Genomic DNA, 26,030 nt, shown 5'->3' with positions numbered 1-26,030 from the left:
GCCACTCTCTCCACACACACTCACTCTCAACCCTGCTCCACTGCTCCCTCTGCTCTCCTCACATCTCCTTATGTCTCATCTCTCCTCTCTACTTTCCATAATCCTCTATCTTTCCCACTGTCCTCTAACTTTGTTTTCTGTGTGGAGACCTTCCTTCTAGTCTAACTTTGTTTTCTGTGTGGAGACCTTCGCTCTAGTCTTAACTTTGTTTTCTGTGTGGAGACCTTCCCTCTAGTCTAACTTTGTTTTCTGTGTGGAGACCTTCCCTCTAGTCTAACTTTGTTTTCTGTGTAGAGACCTTCCCTCTAGTCTAACTTTGTTTTCTGTGTGGAGACCTTCCTTCTAGTCTAACTTTGTTTTCTGTGTGGAGACCTGCCCTCTAGTCTAACTTTTTTCCATTCACAGTCACTCTCACCCTCCTCTCCTCCTCCCCTCCCCTCATCTCTCCTCTCCTCTATCTTCCTTCTTATTTCTCTGTCCTCCACCTCTCAACTTCCTTCTCATCTCTCTGCTCATTTTGGGCCTTCTCTCTCTCTCTCTCTCTCTCTCTCTCTCTCTTTCAAATATCATATTGTGTCTTTTTACAGTGTTGTAACGATGTGCAAATAGTTAAAGTACAACATCAAAAATAAATAAATATGGGTTGTATTTACAATGGTGTTTGTTCTTCACTGGTTGCCCTTTTCTTGTGGCAACAGAGCACAAATATTGCTGCTGTGATGGCACACTGTGGTATTTCACCCAATAGATATGTGAGTTTATCAAAATTGGATTTGTTTTTGAATTCTTTGTGGGTCTGTGTAATCTGAGGGAAATATATGTTTCTAATATGGTCATACATTTGAAGTAGAAGGTGCAGCTCAGTTTCCACCTCATTTTGTGGGCTCTTCTCCAGGTTTGTCTGTCTGTAGGTGATGGCTTTGTAATGGAAGGTTTGAGAATCACTTCCTTTTAGGTGGTTGTAGAATTTAAAGGCTCTTTTCTGGAGGTATTGGCTTAATTTTGCTCTGCATCCATTATTTGGTATTTTATGTTTAATTTGATGTTTGGCCCATTTTGGGAATTCTTGGTTGGTGAACGGACCCCAGACCTCACAGCCCGAAATGGCAATGGGTTGTATAACTGATTCAAGTATTTTTAGCCAGATCCTAATTGGTATGTCAAATTGTATGTTCTTTTTGATAGCATAGAAGGCCCTTCTTGCCTTGTCTCTCAGATCGTTCACAGCTTTGTGGAAGTTACCTGTGTCACTGATGTTTAGGTTGAGGTATGTATAGTTGTTTGTGTGCTCTAGGGCAACAGGGTCTAGATGGAATTTGTATTTGTGGTCCTGGCAACTGGACCTTTTTGGAACACCATTATTTGTCTTACTGAGATTTACTGTCAGGGCCCAGGTCTGACAGAATCTGTGCAGAAGATCTAAGTGCTGCTGTAGGCCCTCCTTAGTTGGGGACAGAAGCACCAGATCATCAACAAACAGTAGACATTTGACTTCAGATTCTAGTTGGGTGAGGCTGAGTGTTGCAGACTGTTCTGGTGCCCTTGCCAATTCGTTGACATGTTTCACCCCACGGCCCTGTGGAAAGAAATGTGTGTGTTTTTGCCAATTTTAACCGCACACTTGTTGTTTGTGTTCATGGATTTTATAATGTTGTATGTTTTCCCCCAACACCACGTTCCATCAATTTGTATAGCAGAGCATGAGAAGACTTTGCCTTTGTTTTGGTTTGTTTGTTTGTCAATTAGGGTGTGCAGTGTGAATACGTGGTCTGTCATAAGGTAATTTGGTAAAAAGCCAATTTGACATTTGCTCAGTACATTGTTTTCACTGAGTCTGCTATTAATGATAATACAGAGGAATTTCCCAAGTTTGCTGTTGACGCATATCCCACGGTAGTTCTTGTGGATTGGTGTGATCAGTCCTTGGTTCCAAATATTGGGGAAGATGCCAGAGCTGAGGAGGATGATAACGAGTTTAAGTATAGCCAATTGGAATCTGTGGTCTGTATATTTCATCATTTCATTTAGGATACCATCAACACTTTTTGGGTTGAAGGGTTTGTATTTTGTCCTATAGGTCCTTCAATGTAATTGGAGAATCCAGTGGGTTCTGGTAGTATTTAATAGTTGATTCTAAGATTTGTATTTGATCGTTTATATGTTTTTGCTATTTGTTCTTTGTTTTAGGGACAAAACGATTGGATTTTGGTGGTTAGATTCTATTACATTGAGCTGATTTCTGAAGTGCTGTTCCTTCTTTTTCCGTTGTGTATTTCTGTATTGTTTTAGTGATTCACCACAGTGAAGACGTAGGCTCAGGTTTTCTGAGTCTGTCTGTTATTGGTTGGATAGGTTTCTCAATTTCTTTCTTAGGTTTTTGCATTCTTCATCAAACCATTTGTCATTGTTGTAAATGTTCTTAGGTTGTCTGCTTGACATTTTTAGATTTGTTAGGGAAGCTGAAAGGTCAAATGTACTGTTTAGGCTTTTTACTGCCAAGTTTACACCTTCACTATTACAGTGAAATGTTCTGTCCAGGAAGTTCTCTAAAAGGGATTGCATTTGTTGTTGCCTAATTGTTTTTTTGGTAGGTTTTTACACTACTTTCCTTCCATCTATAGCGTTTCTTAATATTGTGTAGTTCCTTTAGATTTGATGCCTCATGATTGAGTGTTGCTCTGTTCAGGTGGACTGTGATTTTGCTGTGATCTGATTGGAATGTTAGTGGCCTGACTGTGAAAGGTCTGAGAGAGTCTGGGTTGAGGCCAGTGATAAAGTAATCTACAGTACTACTGCTACGGGCTGAGCTGTAGGTGTCATAGGAGTCTCTCTCTCTCTCTCTCTCTCTCTCTCTCTCTCTCTCTCTCTCTCTCCCGGCCACAGTCTACAGTGCAGAGCAGAATAAGAGTGGTTAAGTGAGCGTCTGTCTACAAGTCATTACTCCATCTAATGTCTGTCTGACACACACACACACACACACACACACACACACACACACACACACACACACACACACACACACACACACACACACACACACACAGAGAGATCCAAAACAGCCATCTACTAAAATATAATCCACATTTCAGATATATAGCAGGTTTCAGCATGTAAATCATACTGCAGACCTAGACATACTGCAGACCCAGCATGTAAATCATACTGCAGACCTTTGTCCACATACAGCTCAGCGTTGGTCATGGTTATAAGTATCCTCTTTAGACATCAACCACAGTATGATAATAGAATGATGATGATGAACTTGTGTGTTATCAGCAGAGGGGAGAAGGGGTAAGTCCATACAGGTAGACAACTTTAGACCAGTACAACTCCACTGTTAAACTGTAACTCTGCACCCACAGTGACACCGATACCACACTCCAGTGTGGTTAAACTGACACAAAGACAAAAACACTCTCCTTCTCTAGACAGACATCTGCTCCTACCCTACAATCACACACATGGACTCAGGGGCCCAGGGCTGCTGCTGCTCCACTGTGTTATCCCAGGTGCTCTTTATAGAAAGACACTCTCACCTCTTCACCCCCTGCTCCTCTCTCCCTCTCCTCACCTCTCCTTCCACACTCACCTCCTGCTCCTCTCTCCATCACCTCCCCTCTCCTTCCACACTCACCCCTTCACCCCCTGCTCCTCACCTCACCTCTCCTTCCACACTCACCCCTTCGCCCGCTGCTCCTCTCTCCCTCTCCTCACCTCTCCTTCCACACTCACCTCTTCACCCCCTACTCCTCTCTCCCTCACCTCCCCTCCCCTCTCCTTCCACACTCACCCCTTCACCCCCTGCTCCTCTCTCCCTCTCCTCACCTCTCCTTCCACACTCACCTCTTCACCTCCTACTCCTCTCTCCCTCACCTCCCCTCTCCTTCCACACTCACCCCTTCGCCCGCTGCTCCTCTCTCCCTCTCCTCACCTCTCCTTCCACACTCACCTCTTCACCTCCTACTCCTCTCTCCCTCTCCTCACCTCTCCTTCCACACTCACCCCTTCCCCTCCTGCTCCTCTCTATATGATGGGTACTTGGAGTTATTTTCCAAATTAATTTATGGCATAATCTAAGGAGATTTAGGTCAGTCGCCAAGGCCAGGAGATAAAGAGAGGGAGAGAAAGACAGAGACCGAGAGAATGAGAATGAGAATGACAAAGACAGAGACAGAAAAGGAGATTAAGACAAAGGGAGGAGAGAAGAGATATAGTGGGAAAGAGGAAGAGAAGAGTAGAGACTCAGGTGTGTTGTAGTTCCACTATCATGAATATACATTGTTTTTCTCTCTGGCAATATGGGGCATTACATGCTAAAGATAGATGTTGAATGAATACATTGGAGTTAGAGTTGAAAGTGATGGCATCTTCCTTTGAAGGGAAACATAGCATCAAAAGCATCGCTGATTAGGTCGGCTGGGCCGGGCTGGAATGTATATTTAGCAGGGAGACAAACTGGGTCTGGAATGTATATTTTGCAAGGAGACCTGACGAAATGGAGACATGCCATACCAACACACATCTTCATTCAGGGTTTGTGTTGATTTAGCTGTGTGTTGTTTTGACAGAGTTGTTCAGTTGTGATGATATATGATGTCTGGAAGACCCCCAAGGTGTGGGAGTGTTTGTTACAGCCCAACACTAACACACCTGGCTCAACCAATCAGCTACTAATCAAGACCTTGCTTGGCTGAATCAAGTGCTGAATCAAAGTATGTTAATGCTGGGCGAGAACAAAAGCCCCCACAGGATTGGGCGTGAAGAAGACTGCCTGACTGGGCAGAAGAGGAGTCTTCAGCAGTTGTTGATTTGGGATGTGTTGACGTTTCCCTCTAGTCTCATCAGACAGATATACAAAGCCCTGGGACAACCTGGTGTAGTCCGGGTTTAGGATCAGAACACACGCACGCACGCACGCACGCACGCACACACACACACACACACACACACACACACACACACACACACACACACACACACACACACACACACACACAGACCTCATGGTTTTGTTGTCTGAATGGTAGGAATGTAAAACACAGATTAACTGCTATGTATAGCAGTAGTTTACAGCTGGGCTAAACGGTTTGATATGTTGTTGGGGTTGATCTGGCCCAGACAGACAGACAGCCTTGTAATCAGTTTTGTAAAGGATTTACAGGGGCTTGTTATCTAGCGTCTCACACATGCAGACAGGATATGTTACACCTATTCACTGAATGAATTTCCTCTTCGTCTTGTCTTTCTCTCTCTCTCTCTCTTTCTCTCTCTGTTTCTCTCTCTGTTTCTCTCTCTCTCTGTTTCTGTCTCGCTCTCTCTCTTTTTCTCTCTGTTTCTCTCTCTGTTTCACTCTCTCTCTCTGTTTCTGCCTCGGTCTCTTGCGCTTTCTCTCCCTCTCTCCCTTTCTCCTTCTCTCTCATCCCAGTTGAATTGAATGTCTGTGTCTGTCTGTGTAGGGAGGCGTCGCCGACAAATTATCACAGTGCTTTGTAATTCGTACAACATGCATTTAGTTAAATTAGGAGAATCTCCTTTCATGTTGCCTGTATTTTGGAGAAGTGCTGTTGTACCCTGAAGACCTGCTATTAGCTGTCTGCTGTTTAAAAGCGATCAAATATTCACAACATTTAGCCTAATCTTTAAAAGGCTCTATTAATGATATGAGTTGGAAGCCTAAAGTCTGTGATCATGCGAGTGGTGTTCAGCAACCCCACTCCAGGCTCTCGCGCGTGCGTGTGTGCGTGTGTGTGCGTGTGTGTGCGTGTGTGTGTGTGTGTGTGTGTGTGTGTGTGTATGTGTGATGCAGATGATTCACTACTCTCCAGTACAGTAGATTAAAGGTTTAGTATGTCCTATCTGTCTGTCTGATGTTTCCTGTGTCAGGGGGAGTGTGGGATTGATCAGACAGATCGGAAGTGATGTGTTATAGTGGGTCCTGATTAGATAAGGGTGGTGTGTGAACTGCCTGAAGAGAAAACATTAATAACCCTACCCTCTTAGGAAATCACTTTTGGCTTCATTTTTTCTCTCACTCTTAACGTTTGATAGATCCTTTCTGTCCTCAAAATCCTGACAGTGGAAATGGAATTTCTATTGATTGTTTGGTTGTTAACTCTTTGACATCGTATTCTATCAGAGCTTCTTGGATCGGCTCTTGAAACGTGACGTTACATGGCTGTTTACAACAGTGATACCGGTTTTGCCGTTTCTGTAATTACGAGTGGCTATCTTTACACACACCACAAACATTTTGAAACAAACTCAACTTAGTTGTGTTTAAGGATGATTTATTTTTTACCATCTGTGCTCTCTTGGGGCATTTTCACTCAATTCGGGCACCAACATCACACTCCACTTCACTGGGTCCCCCATCACCTCTCTCCCCAACTTCCCCCAGTCACTTGACCTTCACATTGACATTTACACTGATGTTCCCGCTAGCAAGCTTTCAAAGACAACCTTTCCTCTGTAGCGATGGCTTTGTTGCGCTGGCTAACGAGCTGTGAGAAGGACAAACCGGTACCTCTGATGACCTTAGCGTGTCCGTAACGACTGTCATTGATGTCACAGATATAATGATGGGGACATGAGGGCACAGGGTGTGTGGTCTGGATCTTTTAGACGTGATGCCGGCTGAAGTGTAGGTTTTGCAGCAGTGCAAAGATGAGCATACAGAATACATCTATAAAACAAAGGATGGACAGCATAAACAAAAGTCCGCCTTTGAAGGTTCTCCCTGGAGGAAATGCCATTGGAGATCTTTAAAGCCCAACATGATCGAACATCTACAGGCAGGTGTCAGGAGGTTGTTGCCCGTGAGTGGACCCTAACCATCTCGCTATACGCGAGTTCTACCAATCTCTTATTAAAGATGGGAGGACCTCTTTTATTGAGATTTATTTTAGGTATTCGTTTTCAACCCATCACCACCACTCGTTGTAGGCCTACAGTACTTCATCAGGTTCTACATGATTTACCTATTCAAAAATAGCGGCGCTGCGTTGTCCTTGTTTTTCACCTTAATGTTCTACCGTTTCATGGTTTACCATTCAGCATAGGTATAGGTCTGTGGAAGGATAAATTGGTTTGTTGTGATACTTCAAAAACACTCTGCTTTCTCTCAGGGGAAGAATGCATCAGCTCTTAGAAAGGAGGGGAAGAAACACAATTACCATCTCCCTATAGTATCATAATAACCAAGCCTTGGTGTCCTAAGAAATGTGCTTTTCAAAACGTGTTGAATTTCAAAGACCCTGCAATCGCAAATGATCTGATTTATTTACTCTCCTCTCAGGGATGGAAATGAGCTTATTAGTAAGGAGGCCATTTTGAATCTCTAACTCTACTGTACTTTATTACTGGCTCAGGAGAGATAGAGAGGTAATCAGTGTGTCATTATTAAGACACGTCTCGGAGGACCCAGTAGGGAAGTCATGTGTCATTTACTGTCCATATGTGTCAGACTCCTCGTCCTCATTCTCCTCCCCCTTTCTTCCCCCTTCCTCCTCTCCCTCCTCCTCTTTAATGAACTTCATCTAATATACTGCCAGAAGACCGATATGAGGAAGAAGCAGATAAATCACAGAGAGTATATTGGTCAAGATTTCTGTGTTGTTGGTCTAAAGTTTCTGGGCTACTTGTTTAATGGCACATCACATTGTACTGAACCTTTGTCCCTCTTTGTACAGGTTCTCTTAGGACTGTGGTCAAACCTCGGATACACATGCTCAATTCGAAGACTTCAGTCATTCACTTAAACAATTGACTTTACATATTTTAGCTGCACAAGCTTCTGCGCAAAAGGAAACCTGTGAGATTTGGGACTCTACAAATGAGCACGTGACACTGCTCTTACTTTCACTAGCGGTAGTTGAGATTCAGATCTCATTATCTGCACTGTTTCTATCCATCCTAGCAGGGAGCAGAAAGAAGGGAGGGAGCCGAAAAAGAGGGAGGTGGCGCTCAGATCAAAGGCTCTCCTCTTTTCTTAGTTGGCCAATTAGGAGTCAAATGCCCAATGCCAGTCCCTATACCCCCTTGGCCCTAGGCACGTCTTCCAGATCTGAGCGGAAGAGATGAGGAATATTGTCATTATTTTGTATGGTAGGCTGGGAGGAATTATTCTCCAGCTTGCTTATGCCAATACTCAATCCTTTCAGATCAAGTTACAAGAAGTGCCTACGGGTTGAGACTAGGGCAGAAGTCAGACACCAAGCTATGATTAGAAAATGTAAAATCCTGATTTAACTAAATCCTTGTCTGTGTAAAACAATTCACCAAACTGCTGTCATCCTCTTCCAGATCTCTCAGTCATCAGAAAACCCCACGCAGGCAGACATGCAGGCACACAAAGACGCACAGACACACACACCAGCTAACAGGAGACAAAAAAAAGGCCTCTACATCTGTTTTCCCCGGTCTAGTTGGGACGTGATCAGATCGGATGCCTCTAGGCTCTGTCTCCATTCCTCTCCTTCACGGTCTCCTCATGTCCTGAGGAGAACACCCACACGCTCTGCTTAGTCTCTGTCCTGTTCGGATGTCTCTCCCATCCTGTCTGTGACTCTCCATCCATCTCTCTCCTTCTCATTATCTTTTTCACTCACTCACTCTGTGCTGTTGTGCTAGTCTGTATTTTAACAGGACAAATGATATCCTCTGCGCTTGCGCAAGCGCACACATACACACAGGCACGGGGTGATTAATTGGTTCCACTGGTACCAATTGCTTATTTGATTTGACCCTCCACATAGTCTCAGTATCGTGACACATCAGGGCTGCTCAAGGCTTTCAGATGCCTTATGATCCTCATACTGCCAGGCTGTCCTTGTAAATAAGAATGTGTTCACAATTGACCCGTCCGGTAAAATAAAGGTCAAATAAAATACATGTACAGTAAGCCTCATTCACCCTTTCGTGTGGGACTAGTGTGGAGACAGTGAGAGAGTTATGTTTTGGGGAATATAATTATGTTGGATTTGGGGTTTGTCAACTTGTTATTATCTGTATGTGTAGACAAGTGGACGATTTTGTGTTTTGCAACATATTCTCATGTGCTCTCCCTCTCTCACTCTGATTTGTACTTTAAAAAATATACATATTTCACCTTTATTTAACCAGGTCGGCCAGTTGAGAACAAGTTGGAAAGCATGGCCAGCCGTAGAATAATGCTTATTGAAATGATCGATTATCGTAGAATGATCAGTGGTGACAGTGTTTCCTTAAGTTTGGTCTGGTTACGGGTTTTGCACCTAAGTGTCCTCATCACCAGACATCTATTAGTCCTTAACTCACACCTCTTCTCACCTCTCCTAGCGGTGTCTCTGGAAGATTATTATCTTGGTTTCATTGAACCGGGAAGTTGGTTAACTTTTTCTACTCTCTAATTCCTGTGAACAGTACTGACAATGAGAAATGTGTTTTTTCAGCTGGCAATTTACAGCGACTTATAGGGTGGCAGGTAGCCTAGCAGTTAAAAGCATTGGGCCTGTAACCAAAAGGTTATCCCCGAGCCGACTAGGTGAAAAGTCTTGAGCAATTCCTAATTCGCTCTGGATAAGAGCGTCTGATAAAATGTCTTGGCTATTGTTTATACACAGCTGTTGCTTCTTGCTTTGCTGTCATGCGGATTTGAAGAAAGTAACTATTGTGGCCTGGTTGAAGTGCTGCTAAGAATAGATTAGATTGCTGTACTTAATATGTCGACTCCCAAAAAGGTCAAACTTTGACAAAGCAATGGTTGAAACATGTTCTGCCATTCTGAAGTCCTTAGAATAACACTTTATTCTAAACTTTAAGGAGACATACAGTAGCACCAGTGGCCAGTCCGGGTAACACTCCTGTCAGCTTTTCAATTAAATCCAGTCACCTTAGGCCCTGGTGCTGTGTCCACGCTGTATCTAACAGAAAGAAAAGACAGAATCCTCTTCCACTCTGCAGCTGGAGACACTGATAGACTGTGTGTGTGCATGTGCGTGTGTGCATGTGCATGTGTGTATGACAGTGATAGTGTCATTTCCAGCCAGAGAGCCACTAGGCTCACGTTAGCCAACCATGTAATTAAAGCCTTAAAAATGTCACCATCCCTCGCCAGACGGCTTTATGTCCCTTATCACAGCATTACCAGGTGTGTGTGTGTGTGTGTGTGTGTGTGTGTGTGTGTGTGTGTGTGTGTGTGTGTGTGTGTGTGTGTGTGTGTGTGTGTGTGTGTGTGTGTGTGTGTGTGTGTGTGTGTGTGTGTGTGTGTGTGTGTGTGTGTGTGTGTGTGTGTGTGTGTGTGTGTGTGTGTGTGTGTGTGTGTGTGTGTGCGAGAGAGAGATTGGTGAAAGAGTATCATGGTATTGGTCGACCGAGGGCTCACATTTCATTGTCCGAGTTATCAACTCTCCACCAGGCAGCAACAATAAAGACCTCTCTAAATTGTATGGGTTGTGACTGAGGTGTTTTAATGTTGTGGTATAGGACACGTTGTCTGTCTTTTAAGGAGAATCTACATTTAGATTATTGACATCAGACTTGCTGATGGTAAGTGTATTTTTGTGTCGGTGTTGTTATTGCTCCAGGCATGGCATTATTCCAAATAAAATGTAAAGTGGAACTGACAGCATTTTAGCAACATAAAATCTTATTAAAATCTGTTCATATACACCCCCTGGAAGAACATGACATTTCGTTTTTTTATGCTTTCTGACAAGTGAGCACTTAAGCTGTAGTGGAGCGGGTCGAGACTTGTACCCCCACACATTGACTCTGTATCTCCTGTGTATAGCCTCATTGTTGTTATTTTATTGTGTTACATTTTGTGTTTCTGTATTTTTTACTTTAGTTTATTTAGTAAATATTTTCTTAATCATTTTACAGTGAGGGCAACCTGTTGTATTCGGCGCATGTGACAAATAACATTTGATTTGTTATGGTAATTTTCATGTTTTCATAAATTCTTGGAATATTTGGGAATTGCGTATACTAAGGCATTTTGTCACGTTTTGACCTTTTGTTTCCTTTGTTTTGTCATTATTTAGTATGGTCAGGGTGTGAGTTGGGGTGGGCAGTCTATGTTTGTTTTTCTATGATTTGTGGATTTCTATGTTTCGGCCTAGTATGGTTCTCAATCAGAGGCAGGTGTCATTAGTTGTCTCTGATTGAGAATCATACTTAGGTAGCCTGGGTTTCACTGTGTGTTTGTGGGTGTTTGTTTCCGTGTCTGTGTTTTTTTTGGGTTTCGTTCATTCCACGTTTATTGTTTTTGTATTCAGTTGTTCATGTGTACTATTTCTTATTAAAAGAACCATGTACACTTACCACGCCGCATAATGGTCCTCCGATCCTTCTCGCCTCTCCTCTTCTTCTGAAGAGAAGGAAATCCCTTACACATTTGTGAAAATTCTATAGGAATGTAGAGTGGGAAAGCAGCCGTGTGTTTGGACAATTAATATACACTGCAGTAAATAAAACCAAATAAAAACATCTGTCTTGTCCCGGACTGGAGTCTACACAGACCGGTGCGCTGTAGCCAATCAGAGGCCACAAGGGCTTGCATCATTCAATTTGAACTGGTCTGTGTGTTTACAGGAAGTTGCAGCAGCGTGACTTTAGGTCATTAGAACACATTTGGCAAAAGACATAAAATACACTTGAATGGATTTCTGCAAATATGTAAATAACATAGGAGTCCTCTTACATTTGTGAACTTTACAGTCCTATTGACTCAACAACCATAAAAATGGAGGCTATTTTCCCCTATTTATACATCAATAACAACAAGACCAACAACTAATGCTAGCCAGAGCAAGATTAGCTAAAATCTAACGAAGGAACATTAGATAAAGTCTCTCAAACTTTTTTTTAGCTTGTTGGCTGTCAGAATTGCACTTATAAACGATGGGGAATAGCCTGCTCGTCCTTCTGCAGCTTGCCTGCCAATGCATCCGTTGTCTCAACCAAGCACCCAAGCTAACTGGCTAAAGTTGGCTAGCTTGCTAGCTAGCTGCTTCAAGACACAAATAAGAGAACCTCACTCTGACCATTTTACTCACCCTAAGAGAGCTGGTTAGGCTGTTTTGATGTTATCTAGAGCGTTCGTGACTAACTATTACTTTTTTTAAACTTATGTTTACTGACACAGGTCATATTCAATGGGTGTGGCACGTTTTTAAATTCATCAGTTATTCTGTGCTCTGGCACACTCAGACAAGAGTGCCCTGAATTCGGAGTAGGTAGCTAGCCAGAATGAATTTGTGAACGCAAGAGATATGCTAACTGGAAAACAGTTGTTCAGCATAGCTAGCTACCAAAGCAATTCACATTTCTCTGGCTGTGTAGCTGCCTTTAAATGATAGGAGTGGAAAAAGTCACTCACCCACTCCTCCAATGACATGATGTCCTCCTGTCAACTAGCTAGCTATCTAGCTAAAGTTAAGCTCTGTGTTTTCAATAAATAGGCTAGCATATTAGCCACGTTATGACTGACTTGCCCTTGCTAGTTTGATCATTGCCCTTGCTAGTTTAATTGTATTGACATTTTTAAAACGTCTTATGAAGTTGGTTTTGTAGCGTAAACTGCGAATTTTATATTTTTTACTGATATTATGATTGTCTGTCTGTTCAATATCTGCAAAGTAGTTAAAACGCTGTCAGTCCCACTTTAATAAAATGGCATACACAGATTAGCAGATGCCTAAAGCAGGTGCAGCAAAATGCTTGGGTTTCTAGCTGTCCGCGACAGCAAACATAGAACAAATGAGAGAGTTTGTATACTAGAACTGAATATACCAGAACTGAAAAAGCGTATACGAGCAAGGAGGCCTAAAAAACCTGACTCAGTTACACCTGCTCTGTCAGGAGGAATGGGCCAACATTTACCCAACTTATTGTGGGAAGCTTGTGGAAGGCTACCCGAAACGTTTGACTCAAGTTAAACAATTTAAAGGCAATGCTACCAAATACTAATTGAGTGTATGTAACTTCTGACCCACTGGGAATGTGATGAAAGAAATAAAAGCTGAAATAAATCATTCTCTCTACTATTATTCTGGCATTTCACATTCTTAAAAGAAAGTGGCGATCCTAACTGACCTAAGACAGGGAATTTTTACTAGGCTTGAATGTCAGGAATTGTGAAAAACGGAGTTTAAATGTATTTGGCTAAGGTGTGTGTAAACTTCCGACTTCAACTGTATGTGTGTTGATGTAGACTCCTCTGGGTCTTCATAGTGGCCAGCTCTCTCTCCCTGTCTCTCCCTCTCTCTCTCCTTCTCTCTCTCCCTCTCTCTCCCTCTCTCTCTCCCTTGATCAGCTTTCCGATGACACTCTTCTCCTTTCCAAGTTTCAGTCTATCGACATGTCAGTCTTTGAGGTAATATGGATCTTTGATGCCGAGGCATTTCCTAAGCATTCTAATGTCTGGAAAACATCAGAGTTTGTGCAGGAAATACTTCAAACTATGTCAGAGATCACTGTGAGCCATCTGTAGACAAATATAAATGCCATTTTAGTTGTTTAAACTAAAGCTTCTGTTTACCAATGAGATTGTGTGAAATGTGCATTGTCACTCAAACACAGAAGGAGAGAAAAGACTTTAGAAACACAAAGAAACATCAGTATATGATTTGACAGCTAAGGAGTCATTTAAAATCCTCTGGATTGCTGATAAGTTGCGTCCTAAGTTTTTGCTCACCACGTGAAATGGTTTCCTGGTCAGGTTAAGTGGTCTCTACCATAGACTTTACCTTGGCATCCACTCAGAAAACATTTTCATTACATGTCAGGATTTCATTGTTTGATTAACTGAAGTTCTCCTTAACTGCGTACACAGCTTTATTTGACCTTGACCTCGACCTACTGTAGTTCTGGAGTCTCTCTCTCTCTCTCTCTCTCTCTCTCTCTCTCTCTCTCTCTCTCTCTGTGTGTGTGTGTGTGTGTGTGTGTGTGTGTGTGTGTGTGTGTGTGTTGGAGGTAGAGTCACCTGTTATAAAGCCATGAGGCCAGATCCCCCAGGCATTATTTAATGGGTTTAACTCCCATCTCATTCTGGGATACCTCCAAAAACCACAGGGCAAGGTTACCCAGGTAATTGCTTGCTTGTGTGTGTGTGTCCAAACATATATCCCCACTGCTACAGGTACCCTTCAACTCTGTATTGTAGGTGAAGGACTGCTCTGTCTAGTGTCAGTCATCAGTCCTCACTGTGATTGTCATCCCCCTTTTCTGACACACACACACACACACACACACACACACACACACACACACACACACACACACACACACACACACACACACACACACACACACACTGCTGGAGGCTGAGAGTGATGGGTAAAAATAACATCAGGATTTGGGAACCTCTGAGAGTAAGGGCGGGACACAGCTGAAATTGCTGGGTTTATTGTGATTGCGTGCGCGTGTGTCTGTGTGTGTGTGTGCTTGTGTTAGTGCGTCAGATTTAAATGGGACCAAGGCTGTGGCCAGTCAACTCAGGGTTAGTTCAAGAGTCCTTCAGACCTTTGTACAATACAGTCTGTTACCACAGTGGGTGTGAGAGAGTTTTTCTCCAAAGACAAAGATTTAGTACAGTTAAATACAGTATTTGCGTAGTCATCAGGGTTTCAGTACATTTGGATATTCCAACAATTGTCATTGAATACGGTTGCTTTTAATGTTATTCATTTTATTAGTGTTTTAGTTTTTCCTCAACCTTTTCACCTCACCCTCAACCACACACTTGCAACAGCCCCTCTTCAGCCCCTCTTCAGCCCCTCTTCAGCCCCTCTACAGCCTCTCTACAGTCCCTCTGCAAATCCTCTACAGCCCCTATACAGCCCCTCTGCAATCCCTCTACAGCCCCTCTACAGCCCCTCTGTAATCCCTCTACAGCCCCTCTCTTCAGCCCTTCTACAGCCCCTCTACAGCCCCTCTACAGTCCCTCTGCAATTCCTCTACAGCCCCTCTACAGCCCCTCTGCAATCCCTCTACAGCCCCTCTACAGCCCCTCTGTAATCCCTCTACAGCCCCTCTCTTCAGCCCTTCTACAGCCCCTCTACAGCCCCTCTACAGCCCCTCTGCAATTCCTCTGCAATTCCTCTACAGCCCCTCTTCAGCCCCTCTACAGCCCCTCTTCAGCCCCTCTACAGCCCCTCTACAGTCCCTCTGCAATTCCTCTACAGCCACTCTACAGCCCCTCTACAGCCCCTCTGCAATCCCTCTACAGCCCCTCTACAGCCCCTCTGTAATCCCTCTACAGCCCCTCTATAGCCCCCAGTCCCTCTACAATCCTTCTACAGCCCCTCTAAAATCCCTCTACAGTCCCTCTACAATCCTTCTACAGTCCCGTTTACAGCCCCTCTACAATCCTTCTACAGTCCCTCTACAATCCTTCTACAGTCCCATTTACAACCCCTCTACAATCTTTCTACAGCCCCTCTAAAATCCTTCTACAGTCCCTCTACAATCCTTCTACAGTCCCGTTTACAGCCCCTCTACAGTCCCTCTACAGCCCCTCTAAAATCCCTCTACAGTCCCTCTACAATCCTTCTACAGTCCCGTTTACGGCCCCTCTACAATCCCTCTACAGCCCCTCTGCAATTCCTCTGCAATTCCTCTACAGCCCCTCTTCAGCCCCTCTACAGCCCCTCTTCAGCCCCTCTACAGTCCCTCTGCAATTCCTCTACAGCCCCTCTACAGCCCCTCTACAGCCCCTCTAAAATACTTCTACAGTCCTTCTACAGTCTCGTTTACAGCCCCTCTACAATCCTTCTACAGTCCCGTTTACAACCCCTCTACAATCTTTCTACAGCCCCTCTACAGTCCCTCTACAGCCCCTCTAAAATCCCTCTACAGTCCCTCTACAATCCTTCTACAGTCCCGTTTACAGCCCCTCTACAATCCCTCTACAGCCCCTCTGCAATTCCTCTGCAATTCCTCTACAGCCCCTCTTCAGCCCCTCTACAGCCCCTCTTCAGCCCCTCTACAGCCCCTCTACAGTCCCTCTGCAATTCCTCTACAGCCCCTCTACAGCCCCTCTGCAATCCCTCTACAGCCCCTCTACAGCCCCTCTGTAATCCCTCTACAGCCCCTCTACAGACCCTCTGCAGCCCCTCTGCAATCCCTCTACAGCCCCTCTTCAGCCACACTACAGCCCCTCTACAGTCCCTCTACAGCCCCTCTAAAATCCCTCTACAGTCCCTCTACAATCCTTCTACAGTCCCGTTTACGGCCCCTCTACAATCCCTCTACAGCCCCTCTACAATCCCTCTACAGCCCCTCTACAATCCCTCTACAGTCCCTCTACAGCTCCTCTACAATCCCTCTACAGTCTCTCTACAATCCCTCTACAGTCCTGTTTACAGCCCCTCTACAATCCCTCTACAGTCCCTCTACAGTCCCTCTACAATCCCGCTACAGTCCCTCTACAGTCTCTCTTCTGTCCCGCCACAGTCCCTCTAGTCTCTCTTCAGTCCCTCTACAATCCTTATACAGTCCTGTTTACAGCCCCTCTACAGTCCTCCATCCATGTGTTCCATTACTCATGCCTTACACCATCCATCTGTCCACAGCAGAGAACACTCACTGTAGAACGTTTCTGTTTTAAAAACCCTCCACTCCAGAGAGTCAGCTACAAACCAAACAGATTGGAATCTCAGTGTGTTTTTCCGAGGGGACTTACATACATACACACACAGCCCACACTCGAGTGTTTATTCCACCGGAATACTGTTTGTGGAACAGATTGGGTAGAAGCAATCCTGAAAGTTAGTAGAGTTAGGTTTGTGATGGGAAATGTTCTAACTCACCGAGGGAAATATCAACATACGCGCACAGCGTTTCGTATGACTGAGGAGAAATATCAACACACACAGCTTTCTGTCTGACTGAGGATAAATATCAACACACACACAGCTTTCTGTCTGACTGAGGAGAAATATCAACACACACAGCTTTCTGTCTGACTGAGGAGAAATATCAACACACACAGCTTTCTGTCTGACTGAGGATAAATATCAACACACACAGCTTTCTGTCTGACTGAGGAGAAATATCAACACACACATCTTTCTGTCTGACTGAGGAGAAATATCAACACACACAGCTTTCTGTCTGACTGAGGATAAATATCAACACACACAGCTTTCTGTCTGACTGAGGAGAAATATCAACACGCACAGCTTTATGTCTGACTGAGGATAAATATCAACACACACAGCTTTCTGTCTGACTGAGGATAAATATCAACACACACAGCTTTATGTCTGACTGAGGAGAAATATCAACACACACAGCTTTCTGTCTGACTGAGGAGAAATATCAACACACACAGCTTTCTGTCTGACTGAGGATAAATATCAACACACACAGCTTTCTGTCTGACTGAGGATAAATATCAACACACACAGCTTTCTGTCTGACTGAGGATAAATATCAACACACACAGCTTTCTGTCTGACTGAGGAGAAATATCAACACACACAGCTTTCTGTCTGACTGAGGATAAATATCAACACACACAGCTTTCTGTCTGACTGAGGATAAATATCAACACACACAGCTTTCTGTCTGACTGAGGAGAAATATCAACACACACAGCTTTCTGTCTGACTGAGGATAAATATCAACACACACAGCTTTCTGTCTGACTGAGGAGAAATATCAACACACACACAGCTTTCTGTCTGACTGAGGAGAAATATCAACACACACAGCTTTCTGTCTGACTGAGGATAAATATCAACACACACAGCTTTCTGTCTGACTGAGGAGAAATATCAACACACACACAGCTTTCTGTCTGACTGAGGAGAAATATCAACACACACAGCTTTCTGTCTGACTGAGGATAAATATCAACACACACAGCTTTCTGTCTGACTGAGGAGAAATATCAACACACACAGCTTTCTGTCTGACTGAGGAGAAATATCAACACACACAGCTTTCTGTCTGACTGAGGAGAAATATCAACACACACAGCTTTCTGTCTGACTGAGGATAAATATCAACACACACAGCTTTCTGTCTGACTGAGGATAAATATCAACACACACAGCTTTCTGTCCGACTGAGGAGAAATATCAACACACACAGCTTTCTGTCTGACTGAGGAGAAATATCAACACACACAGCTTTCTGTCTGACTGAGGAGAAATATCAACACACACAGCTTTCTGTCTGACTGAGGAGAAATATCAACACACACAGCTTTCTGTCTGACTGAGGAGAAATATCAACACACACACAGCTTTCTGTCTGACTGAGGAGAAATATCAACACACACAGCTTTCTGTCTGACTGAGGAGAAATATCAACACACACAGCTTTCTGTCTGACTGAGGAGAAATATCAACACACACACAGCTTTCTGTCTGACTGAGGAGAAATATCAACACACACAGCTTTCTGTCTGACTGAGGAGAAATATCAACACGCACAGCTTTCTGTCTGACTGAGGAGAAATATCAACACACACAGCTTTCTGTCTGACTGAGGAGAAATATCAACACACACAGCTTTCTGTCTGACTGAGGAGAAATATCAACACACACACAGCTTTCTGTCTGACTGAGGAGAAATATCAACACACACAGCTTTCTGTCTGACTGAGGAGAAATATCAACACGCACAGCTTTCTGTCTGACTGAGGAGAAATATCAACACACACAGCTTTCTGTCTGACTGCGGATAAATATCAACACACACAGCTTTCTGTCTGACTGAGGAGAAATGTCAACACACACAGCTTTCTGTCTGACTGAGGAGAAATATCAACACACACAGCTTTCTGTCTGACTGAGGAGAAATATCAACACACACAGCTTTCTGTCTGACTGAGGAGAAATATGAACACACACAGCTTTCTGTCTGACTGAGGAGAAATATCAACACACACAGCTTTCTGTCTGACTGAGGAGAAATATCAACACACACAGCTTTCTGTCTGACTGAGGAGAAATATCAACACACACAGCTTTCTGTCTGACTGAGGAGAAATATCAACACACACACAGCTTTCTGTCTGACTGAGGAGAAATATCAACACACACAGCTTTCTGTCTGACTGAGGAGAAATATCAACACGCACAGCTTTCTGTCTGACTGAGGAGAAATATCAACACACACAGCTTTCTGTCTGACTGAGGAGAAATATCAACACACACAGCTTTCTGTCTGACTGAGGAGAAATATCAACACACACACAGCTTTCTGTCTGACTGAGGAGAAATATCAACACACACAGCTTTCTGTCTGACTGAGGAGAAATATCAACACGCACAGCTTTCTGTCTGACTGAGGAGAAATATCAACACACACAGCTTTCTGTCTGACTGCGGAGAAATATCAACACACACAGCTTTCTGTCTGACTGAGGAGAAATGTCAACACACACAGCTTTCTGTCTGACTGAGGAGAAATATCAACACACACAGCTTTCTGTCTGACTGAGGAGAAATATCAACACACACAGCTTTCTGTCTGACTGAGGAGAAATATGAACACACACAGCTTTCTGTCTGACTGAGGAGAAATATCAACACACACAGCTTTCTGTCTGACTGAGGAGAAATATCAACACACACAGCTTTCTATCTGACTGAGGAGAAATAAGCACACACAGCTTTCTGTCTGACTGAGGATAAATATCAACACACACAGCTTTCTGTCTGACTGAGAAGAAATATCAACACACACAGCTTTCTGTCTGACTGAGGAGAAATATCAACACACACAGCTTTCTGTCTGACTGAGGAGAAATATCAACACACACAGCTTTCTGTCTGACTGAGGAGAAATATCAACACACACAGCTTTCTGTCTGACTGAGGAGAAATATCAACACACACAGCTTTCTGTCTGACTGAGGAGAAATATCAACACACACAGCTTTCTGTCTGACTGAGGAGAAATATGAACACACACATATTTCTGTCTGACTGAGGGGAAATATGAGTTTGGGATAAGAAGCTGGAGGCGGTGAAATGCATTATGGGCCTGAAAGCAGTAAATGTTCACACACTGACACACCTGGGGAGAATACACACACACACACACACACACAAACACACACACACACACACACACACACACACGCCACCTGGTCTAGAGAACACTGAGCTGTTTGCTCAGCCCTGAATTTCTCTTTACCACTCTTTCTCTCTCTCTGTGTGTGTGTGTGTGTGTGTGTGTGTGTGTGTGTGTGTGTGTGTGATCCCTGTTCCAACCGCACATACCAGGCTTTAACAAACAGCTTTCTAATCTGACTGTGATAATAATCTTCTGTTTGAAATGAATCAACATTTATTCAGTGGCTCAGCCCTCACATCATTTTGAGAGAGAAAAGCTGAAAAGCCTGCTTACTGACCCAGTGACTTTGATGCTGATATCATCATTCTATTCTTAATCATATTCTTATTCTCATTATTTTACAAACACACTGATTCACACTTCACATCGGACACACAGTTCATATAGTTCATGTATTCTAGACTAACTGACAGACAACCAACCTACCAACTTAGTCAAATGACAGAAACACACACACACTTCAGGCCTCTCTTTTTGGTTTTCCTCTAAACTTAGAATGTAATGTAAAGTCTGGGGTTGCTTTACGTGTGTGTGTCTGTGTGTCTGTGTGTGTGTGTGTCTAGTGTGGAGAGAAGCAGCATCTATCAACATGGTGATGTGACCCCAAGCTAACACCCTACTGTCTGTTTACACAGATGGACCATTAGGGTGTGTGTGTGTGTGTGTGTGTGAACTCGCATGCGTTCGTGTTGACCACTAAGCTGTGGTTATTTTCAGAGGTTATTCATTAACCATGCAATATTGCTACCGTAGACGAACTCAGACATGATCAATATGGGTGTGACAGTATGATTCTCCCTGGATTTCTGACATATTGATCAGTTCAATTACACCATGTGTAATGGAGCTGGTTTGTAACCACACTCGCAAGATAAGTGACCTTGGCTGAAACATGAAGACTCTCACTGTCCCCCCAAGATATCACCCTGGTTTTAGCCACGCAGGCTTTCACAGTATTGCAACACGCTAGACACCCAGGTTTTAATCCCGATCGGTCTCACAAAGACCTCCCACTCTACAGAATAGTGTGAATGTGTTTCAGTGTGTTTTTGTTTCCCCTGAATTAAAATGACATTCAATGAGTTTCAGTTCCATAACAAAAATTTTACTCTCAAAATGTACATATTTAAAAATGAATAATTATTCATCTTCCCAACATGTGTTTTTGTATAACTCTTTGAGGGTTGGCGATAGCATTCATCTCCACCATTCTATTTCCATATCTTCTGTAGCTGTCTACATGTTGTAATGGAGATAAATGGTGTGTTGGTCTTAATACAGTCCGTTTGTCTGGGACAACACAGGGTTAAACCCGAGTATTTATGGTCTGTAATGTAAATACATGACCTTGAACACGTGTTCATCTTGTTTAGGGAGGAACACTGTGTGTGGCCTCTAATGCGGTGCTACTCCAGGAGTATTATGCGGAAGATGATGCCATTGAAAAGCAGTGTGCAAGTTATGGTTGTGTGTTTGTGGGAGAGATCAAGAACGGGTTTACACAATCGCCCTGGATAAAAATGATTTAGACTGGGTTGTATTATTACTGTATACATCTCTTACAATGCTGCTGGTTGATTTGTCCGTCCACCCACTGTAAATCATGGCGGCCTCAGCAATGTATAAGGGTGTGTGTGTGTGTGTGTGTGTGTGTGTGTGTGTGTGTGTCAGTCGTACTCTGGCCTCCACCTAACAGATAGCATCAGCAAACACACACGCACACGCACACACATGCACATACACACACACACACACACACACACACACACACACACACACACACATGCACACAGCACTCAGTCAGCCCAGTAGATCTGAAATCGAGCAGTCAGTCAATACCATGTCTATGTGCAGATTGTCATGTTGGTGACATTATGAATTCAGGCCTTGAGATAATTGACTGCAGGTTTTCCCAACTCTTTGGAATGTTTATGACAAATGATGTGCAGACTGTCAGAAAAGGGGAAAACATCAATCCAAAAAAATGCTAGAATGGTTAAATATTACTGAAGTTAAAGGCTTCCTGACAGTTTCTGATAGAATAGGTAAACCTTCCTTTAGGGAAATGATATTTAGGCTGTCAAAAGGGTAGGAAAACTTAACTAAAGAAAAATTACATTTGGACAGTTTTATTATATAGAGTTGAGGAAATATGCTCACTAAAGGGGAGACAAGCTAAAAGCCATGAGGATATTATTTCTATAGAAAAGGGGAGGAAAGAATTGCTAAAGACAGTGGTCTTGACTGGCAGTATTTGACAGGTGATTTACATTAGAAAGTCAAGAGTGCTGTACATTCCACCATCAAGCTTTCCTTCAAAAGAGACATATTTCTCTACACGATGCCAAGACCATGGAGTCGGAATAGCCATGCATGTACCTTTAAACACTTCCATTTGGAGCTGAAGTGAATGTGTTTTTATGGGATCCACGTTTAAACGGGCCCCATGAGGAGTAGTGTGTCCCACACGAAGGTCATGTGTACACACACACACGCACGCTCATGCTGTGTGAGGGCATGCAGATCTGATTCATGTATTAGGGGTCAGAGGTTACAGTTCAGGGGCCATCAGGGTGAATGTGACAGCAGCTGCCTCAGCTCTGCATGAATCTGACACTAGAACCATATCTCTCTCTTTATCTCCCTTTCTCCTTTCTCTAGCACTTTCTATCTTCGCTCTCTGCTTTTTCTTTGGTCTTATCTCTCCTCCTTTCTTTTATTCTCCCCTGCTCTCTTTCTGTCTCTTCCTCACTCTCTCGTGGTTTATTAAGAGTTCCAATTATTACCAGCTGAAATTCACAGCTCCGTCTTTCTCTCTGCCTCAGAAATACTTTTTTGCAAGCAAACTAAAGGAACTTCTGTTGCTTCTCTCTCTCTACAGGCGTGTCTCTAATGCGATTAGCTCACGGCCCAACAGGAAGTAACCGACGCCCCACCTTCCCATGGCTCCGCCCCCCGTGGGTCGCCTCTCCCTTTCCCGGCATGCGGTGCTGCTGCTGCACTGCATGCTGGTCCTGTGGGCTGGGGGCGTGGTTGGCAGGAGAGGGCCGGTGCTGCTGCCTGAGTCGCCCTGTCACCGGGCAGAACACCCCCTCATCTCACACACAGGTAGGTCACACACTCACACACTCACAGTCATGCACACACTCATTCCCTTTCCGTCGTGAAAGCTCATATTTTGTTATTCAGTGTTTCCTGTAATCTAATAACATTTTTTATATTTCCTGCATTAAAGAACATATTTTATGGAGCAGTTCAGCCATAAATAATACTATAAACCTTCACCAGACGAAAACATGGATAGAAATTAATTCAGTTCTCTCCACTAACAACATACCAGCCAAATGCCACTGCGCCCATTCCATCCTAGCAGAGACTGTCAGCTAATCATATAGCTCTCTGTCTAGGGTGTAATTGAGCGAAAGGGCAAGGTCACCACACACTCACTCACACACTCACACACTCTCACACACACACATACACACACACACACACACACACACACACACACACACACACACACACACACACACACCATAGTCTCCTCTGTTAGCTCATGGTTAGTTGGGTTGCCTTCAGCACTCAGTCTATTGAGTGTGAGGACGATGACTAACGGTCTAGCTAATGCTATCTGCTGTCCTCTGTGAGTCTCCTTGGGAGTTGGGGTGACCAACCCGCACACTAGCATTGTCACCTGAGGTCAACAGTTTGTGTTCCCTAATGTTCCAGTCCAAACACACAGTGCCTGCTGAAGTCGTGGAAATGCAGTGGTCTTAATAAAGTATGGAAACAGTTTGGTTACTAATCAGATATGAACACTGAACACAGATAAAGAGGAGAAGAGGGGAGGGGTAGAGGAGAAGAGGGGAGGGGGTACATGAGAAGAGTGGAGGGGTAGAGGGGAAGAAGGGAGGGGGTAGAGGAGAAGAGGGGAGGGGGTACATGAGAAGAGGGGAGGGGGTACATGAGAAGAGGGGAGGGGGTACATGAGAAGAGGGGAGGGGGTACATGAGAAGAGGGGCGGGGGTACATGAGAATAGGGGAGGGGGTAGAGGAGAATAGGGGAGGGGATAGAGGAGAAGAGGGGAGGGGGTACATGAGAAGAGGGGAGGGGGTAGAGGAGAAGAGGGGAGGGGGTTAATGAGAAGAGGGGAGGGCGTAGAGGAGAAGAGGGGAGGGGGTAGAGGAGAAGAGGGGAGGGGTACATGAGAAGAGGGTAGGGGGTAGAGGAGAAGGGGGAGGGGGAAGATGAGAAGATGGGAGGGGGTACATGAGAAGAGGGGAGGGGTAGAGGAGAAGATGGGAGGGGGAAGAGGGGGGGGAAGAGGGGAGGGGTAGAGGAGAAGAGGGGAGGGGAGGGGTAGAGGAGGGGAGGGGTAGAGGGGGAGGGGAAGAGGAAAAGAGGGGAGGGGGTAGAGGAGAAGAGGGGTGACTGTAGAGGGGATGGGGAAGAGGATAATTGGGAGGAAATGTCTCTAAATGTAGTATAATTAAGCAATAAGGCCAGAGGGGGTGTGGTATATGGCCAATATACCACGGTTGACGGCTATTCTTATCCCAGACGCAACGCTGAGTGCCTGGATACAGCCCTTAGCTATGGTATATTGGCCATATACCACAAACGCCTTATTGCTATTATAAACTGGTTACCAACGTAATTAGAGCAGTAAAAAGTAATGTTTTGTCATACCCAGGGTATACAGTCTGATATACCACAGCTGTGAGCCAATCAGCATTCAGCCTTCCACCCAGTTTATAAAATGTAGTATAATAGAACACGGCCACACACACACACACGCACACGCACACACACGCACATACTGCTCTCTATATGCTGTATACGTCATGTCCGGCTGAGTTCTAAAGTTAGGAGGGACATCCCAGGTCCTCCAAAGAGTGGGAAGAACTACAAAGACCTCAAACATAAATATGAAAATATATCAATATAACATAAATCTAACTCCCTGGAGAGTCAGGTGTTTTCTTATGGTGGACACACACTGACTGGGCTAGACGTGGTGGGCCTCGCTATACTCCCATGTCTTCCATGTATCCAAGGGCCATATTCAATCTAAAGTGAAAAACGGATTTCTGGGATTGTTTGAAAATAACTTATCCTGGGAATCTGGTTAGTGGGTTTGATGGAATATGGCACTAAAGCTGTTCCAGTGACACACTGTTGTGTTTTGTCTGGTCTGGTGCTTGTGGGTTGCTCAGAGCAGGGTGTGCCACTCTAACACACATGAAAGACTCAACCCTAAAGGGTGGTGATTTTCTGACTTGGCTCTTTGCTCAGCCAAAATAACTGCTACTGTACAGCAATACTCCCTTGTGATATTTTCAAAGACTGAATTATATTATTATTATTATTCTGGGTGCAGTTTTCTTTCCAAGAAAAATGTTTTATAGTGAGAAGTATTTGAAGCGGCGTAGCTCAAAACTGACAGACAGAACTTAGATCTTTGAACTAGTCATAGAACTTCTGATTCTGAAAGGAACCTTTCGGGAATGACTTCTTAATGTCAACCATGATGAAATCAGACTTTAAACAAAAATGTGTCCTCTATCAGGAAAAAGGTTCTAAAAACACAGTTCATTCTTTTGGAACACGTGTGGGTTTATGAGTCAATCAGCAGTCCTAACCTCCAGAGATATATTATTGAAGTTATGTGTTTAACGACTGTTCCTTGGCCGATGTTGAAGTTATGGAAGATAGTTAAAACGTGTGCAGTAAACAGTGTCATCTCACCACCATTCAAGGTCTCGTCTCGGAGGATCTGAGAAGACGTGTCTGTTTAACAGCGGTGTATAGACTTTCACTTTTATCACTCCTCAAAGAGTAACACATTGTTAGAGAGTTGGTGTGTGTGTGTGTGTGTGTGTGTGTGTGTGTGTGTGTGTGTGTTGTGTGTGTGTGCTCGCAATCGCCACATCAACGATTGGAGACCAAGACGATT

General features: G+C 43.9%; 1 protein-coding gene across 2 annotated transcripts in view; it reads left to right on the top strand.

Annotated features, from left to right (window-relative positions):
* LOC139420340 (sema domain, seven thrombospondin repeats (type 1 and type 1-like), transmembrane domain (TM) and short cytoplasmic domain, (semaphorin) 5A) overlaps positions 1–26,030 on the top strand; it is a 185,538-nt gene that overhangs the window by 27,344 nt on the left and 132,164 nt on the right. For both annotated transcript variants that reach the window (XM_071170334.1, XM_071170335.1), the window contains one exon: positions 22,955–23,181. In XM_071170334.1, coding sequence (XP_071026435.1) covers positions 23,016–23,181 — 166 coding nt within the window. In that variant the 5' untranslated portion in view covers positions 22,955–23,015. The remainder of the gene's footprint in view (positions 1–22,954; positions 23,182–26,030) is intronic.

Source organism: Oncorhynchus clarkii, chromosome 11 (genome assembly GCF_045791955.1).
Source record: "Oncorhynchus clarkii lewisi isolate Uvic-CL-2024 chromosome 11, UVic_Ocla_1.0, whole genome shotgun sequence".
In the NCBI taxonomy this organism is placed as follows: domain Eukaryota; kingdom Metazoa; phylum Chordata; class Actinopteri; order Salmoniformes; family Salmonidae; genus Oncorhynchus; species Oncorhynchus clarkii.
Note: the sequence above shows the minus strand (reverse complement) of the source record. Positions and strands in the feature narration are given on the sequence as shown.